This window comes from Dioscorea cayenensis, chromosome 12, assembly GCF_009730915.1.
Source record: "Dioscorea cayenensis subsp. rotundata cultivar TDr96_F1 chromosome 12, TDr96_F1_v2_PseudoChromosome.rev07_lg8_w22 25.fasta, whole genome shotgun sequence".
NCBI lineage: Eukaryota > Viridiplantae > Streptophyta > Magnoliopsida > Dioscoreales > Dioscoreaceae > Dioscorea > Dioscorea cayenensis.
Genome location: NC_052482.1, coordinates 20,780,042 through 20,785,344, shown reverse-complemented (window position 1 = coordinate 20,785,344; position 5,303 = coordinate 20,780,042). Strand labels below are relative to the sequence as shown.

The window sequence follows — 5,303 nt, the reverse complement described above, 5'->3', positions numbered from 1 at the left end:
GAAGCTGAGGATACTGATATACAGGGAAAAGAGTGCATGGTCTTTGCTGGTACCACTGTCGTGAATGGGTGCTGTGTTTGCTTGGTTACTGAGACTGGTATGAACACTGAAATCGGTAAAATTCACTCACAAATCCATGATGCTTCTCAGAGTGATGATGAGACTCCTCTGAAGAAGAAGTTGAATGAGTTTGGTGAAGTGCTTACCATGATAATTGGTGTGATATGTGCTCTGGTTTGGCTCATCAATGTGAAATACTTTCTTACCTGGGAGCTTGTTGATGGATGGCCGAGGAATTTCAAGTTTTCCTTCGAGAAGTGCACGTACTATTTTGAGATTGCTGTGGCTCTTGCTGTTGCAGCGATACCAGAGGGATTGCCAGCGGTGATTACTACTTGCTTGGCTCTGGGAACCAGGAAGATGGCAGCGAAGAATGCTCTGGTGCGGAAGTTGCCCAGTGTTGAAACTTTGGGCTGCACAACTGTGATCTGTTCTGACAAGACTGGCACATTAACAACAAATCAGATGTCTGCTGCGAGACTTGTTGCTATGGGAGGCCGGGCAGGTCAGGTTAGAAGTTTTAGAGTGGATGGGACTACATATGACCCTCACAATGGGAAAATACACGATTGGCCTACTGGGAGCATGGATGCTAATCTTGAAACAATTGCCAAGATCGCTGCTGTTTGTAATGGTGCCAATATTGCACACTCAGGGCATAATCAGTTTATTGCAAGTGGAGATTCCACAGAGGCAGCTTTAAAGGTAAGAAGCATTATACAATTTATGCCATCTTATCGCAATCAGCATATTGGTCTTATGACCATCCTTAGTGAATTTTCTGTTGAGAAAAATATCTGTAAGGTTGAAGTCAAGATCTTCATTTGATACAAAAAAAAGACCTATGTTTTATATCTGAGAGCAACCCTGAAACTCTAGGAGGTTGATTAAACCAATTAATTTTACTCTTGAATTATATTTCTCAAAGGACCATTGCTGCTAACCTAGAATAGGTAATTTTTTCTATCATTCATTGGCAGGATTTCTGTTGCTTATTCAGTATTCCTCATAATTGGTAGCAATTTGTGGAAGGTGCATCTATAGTTTGTCTGCTCATTTTATGCAAAACTTGTAGTTATTACCTCTTTGATAATTCTGATCTGAGGGATTCAGTTCTTTACAAATCTTCATGTGTTTATCATTAACAGGTTCTAGTTGAGAAAATGGGAATTCCTGGTGGATCGGATATGTCATCATTGAATTCTACAGAAATATTACGTATGACAAAAATTCTTATTATTAGGAGATTTATGTTAAAAATGTTGCATTTAACTTCTGGTTTACAATCTAAGGTTGTTGTCAATGGTGGAATGGGGTCACACACAGAGTTGCAACTTTGGAGTTTGACCGCACTCGGAAATCAATGGGAGTAATTGTGAGGTCAAAATCTGGAAGAAATTCCTTGCTTGTGAAGGTACTTTTATCAATTGCATAAGTGGATTTAATTGGATTTTATTCAATTGCAACCTAAAAATAGTTAACTGTCATATAAAGTACTGCTGTACGATATAAGCCACATTTTAGATTAAATAGTGTTTGTTACTTTTCTGTAATAATTCGGTATTTGTCAATTCTGATTGCTCCTGTTATAGGATGCTTCCATTAATGTTTGGTATAGATCCAATAGGCAGATTCTATTGAGATTTTTCTCTTGCATGGTTTTTTGTTTTTTTTTTTAGAAAAGGAATTTTTTTTTTATAACCACTCAAAAATTTCATTTTCTCAGGGAGCTGTTGAAAATTTGTTGGAAAGAAGTGCATATGTTCAGTTGCTTGATGGCTCTGTCGTCCCGTTGGATGATGGTGCAAGAAGTCTAATTATGGAAACTCTTAAAGAAATGTCAACCAATGCTTTGCGTTGTTTAGGTTTTGCTTACAAGGATGACCTTTCAGATTTTGATACTTATGACGGTGAAGATCATCCAGCTCATAAACTTCTACTGGATCCCTCCAAGTATTCAGATATTGAGAAAAATCTTGTTTTTGTTGGCTTGGTTGGACTGAGGGTGAGTTGGAATGTGCTCTCTTGATACTTGAGTAACTTTTGGGACTGTTCTTTCTCCTGCAGTTGTATTTCTTCTTTTTGAAATGGACTTACAAAATAAAACACAATCTAGGATCCTCCCCGTGAAGAAGTACACCAGGCAATTGAGGACTGCAGAACAGCTGGCATTCGTGTCATGGTAATAACGGGTGACAACAAACAAACAGCAGAAGCAATCTGTCGTGAAATTGGTGTTTTTGGACCTAAAGAAGATATCAAGGCAAAGAGTTACACTGGAAAAGAATTTATGTCCTTGCCAGATAAAAAGTCTCTTTTAAGGCAAAGCGGAGGGCTTTTGTTCTCAAGGGCTGAACCAAAGCATAAACAAGACATCGTAAGATTACTCAAAGAAGATGGGGAGGTTGTTGCGATGACAGGTGATGGAGTTAATGATGCCCCTGCTCTGAAATTGGCTGATATTGGTATTGCTATGGGCATTGCTGGGACAGAGGTATGCTTGTAATTCTTTTACATAATCTAGAAATCTGTGGTGTACCCCATCTTAGTTTTGTTTGGCCGACATAAATATCTGTCCTTCTGCATCAGTTCTGTTTGTAAGCCTATTGCTCTTCATTTTGTATTACTTCATTATCTGATTGCTCTTCATTAGTGATTGTAAACTATCTACTTATGCTTGGTTGGCATAAATATCTGCGCTTTGGTAGCAGCTTTGTTCATTAGCCCTTGGCTCTTCATTTTCTGTTACTTCATAATCTGATTGTTCTTTATTAGTGATTATAAAATATCTACTTATGCTTGGTTGACATAAATATCTGTCCTTGGGTATCAGCTCTGTTCGTAAGCCCTTGGGTCTTCATTTTCTATTACTTCATAATTTGATTGCTCTTTATTGGTGATTATAAACTATCTACTTATGCATGGTTGACATAATTATCTGTCCTTGTGTATCAGCTCTGTTTGTAAGCTCTTAGCTCTTCGTTTTCTATTACTTCACAATCTGATTGCTCTTCATTAGGGATTTTTAACTTTCTACTTTTGCTTGGTCAACATGAATATCTGTCCTTGTGCATCAGTTCTGTTTGTTAGCCTTTAGCTCTTCATTTTCTATTACCTCAATCTGATTGTAAACTATCTACTTGGCCAGCCAGTGACTTCCTCCTCCTCCCTCCTTTTTTTTGGTGTTGCCTGCATCTTGAAGCCTCTCTTTTTGCTGTGGAGATATTCAGAAATTCACTTATTTGTATGATGGAGAATGCTTAGTCTTAATTTTTTTTTTAAAAGGTTGTCTTAATAACACTATGTCAGTGCAGCATATTACCTAGTTTATCTAACATCCTTTAATCTGTTTATCACTTCCCACAGGTTGCCAAGGAAGCATCTGACATGGTGCTAGCTGATGATAATTTTAGTACCATTGTTGCAGCAGTTGGTGAAGGGAGATCTATCTACAATAACATGAAGGCTTTTATAAGGTCACTCATTAACACTGGCTATGTTGTGTTTTTTTCCCTGTTACTGCCATGGGTTTCTTTAATAATACAACTCTTTTTCTTAAGCTTATTTGGTTGAGGGATTTTGTATGAGAGGCATTATGAGATTTTTGTGTTCTCTGCTAGGATAATCCAATGATTTCATGTGCATAGATGCACAGAAAATCCTGGAACTCTTCTTAGTGGGTCAGCACTTGAGAGTATTGGGTGCACATATAGATCAAATATATAATATTAACTGAGTATCTGTTGAAAATTTTGTTGTTTTGCTTGTAGTTCCTTATGGGACCCAAGCCTTTGAAAAAACCAATTAAGGGATCAGGGTACCCAAAAACGTATGCCTGATCAAGTCTTTTCTTTTTTGTTTCTTTTCTTCTCTCTTTGTCATTGTGCAGATACATGATCTCTTCAAATATGGGTGAAGTCGCCTGCATTTTCCTGACCGCTGCTATAGGCATTCCTGAAGGGCTGATACCGGTTCAGCTTTTATGGGTGAATCTTGTCACAGATGGGCCACCTGCCACAGCTTTGGGATTCAATCCACCTGATAGAGATGTAATGAAGAAGCCACCGAGGAGAAGCAATGATTCATTGATCAGCGCTTGGATCTTATTTCGATATCTGGTATGTGATCCTCTTTTGACCATATTCTGGATAGCATTGTTTAAATTGTGTCCTAAATTCTAGAGTTCAGAGCCTAAGCTAACTATTTTCGGGCTTGATAATGATTTCACTCCACATATACACTTATTCCTGTGTGGATGGACTCTTTTAGATCCTGAATGGGTTCTTAATTATGCTAAGAATGTATTATCACTATTCTACCCGGCAGAATTCTTAGTTAAATCTATAGACTTGACTCTGTTTCAACTCCATCTGCAGGTCATTGGGCTCTATGTTGGAATTGCTACTGTGGGCGTCTTCATCATTTGGTACACTCATGGCTCCTTTTTGGGAATCGACTTGAGCGGAGATGGGCACACGCTTGTCACCTACTCTCAGCTCTCCAACTGGGGCCAATGTTCTTCGTGGGATGGCTTCAAGGTCACCCCATTTACTGCCGGATCCCGAGTCTTCAACTTCGACAACAACCCTTGTGACTATTTCCAGACGGGTAAAGTGAAAGCCATGACCCTCTCGCTCTCCGTCTTGGTAGCCATTGAGATGTTCAACTCTCTCAATGCCTTGTCTGAAGACGTGAGCCTGTTGAGCATGCCACCTTGGGTAAACCCATGGCTGCTTCTCGCCATGTCAATCTCGTTTGCACTACATTTCTTGATTCTATATGTTCCATTCCTTGCTCAAGTGTTCGGGATCGTGCCTCTCAGTTTCAATGAATGGCTTTTGGTTCTGGCCGTTGCTTTTCCGGTGATCCTTATTGATGAAATTCTCAAGTTCATTGGTCGGTGTACAAATTCTTCCGGTGCACAGATACTGTCAGCAAAGCATAAAAATGAGTGAAGCCATAGTTTGCAGTTTGGAGCAGTCTTTTAAGAGAGCAATCTGCTGTAGCTCGGCAAACTGTTAGCTTCTCAGCTTTCAATCTCTAACCCAGACTATGTATTGGTTTCAGAGTTTTCCAATATAGCTTACCAAAGCGGTGGTCTGGGAATTGAACTCTTGAACTCAAATCTTTAAAAAAGAAAAACCAAAACGTATTCACTTTCAATTGATGGTTCCAGTTTTCATTTTTCTAAACTTCAGTTAAAACAAATGAAGCTGGCACAGTAGTGGTGCCTATTTTTTGTA

The 5,303-nt window shown here is 39.0% G+C and overlaps 1 protein-coding gene across 1 annotated transcript; it reads left to right on the top strand.

Annotated features, from left to right (window-relative positions):
- The first annotated feature begins 6 nt into the window (after nt 1–6).
- LOC120273606 (calcium-transporting ATPase 4, endoplasmic reticulum-type-like) lies at nt 7–5,303 on the top strand. The gene is made up of 8 exons (XM_039280267.1): nt 7–765; nt 1,209–1,278; nt 1,353–1,474; nt 1,787–2,065; nt 2,177–2,554; nt 3,427–3,536; nt 3,950–4,178; nt 4,437–5,303. The coding sequence occupies exons 1-8, from the start codon at nt 37–39 to the stop codon at nt 5,013–5,015; spliced, it is 2,496 nt and encodes an 831-aa protein (XP_039136201.1). The 5' UTR covers nt 7–36; the 3' UTR covers nt 5,016–5,303.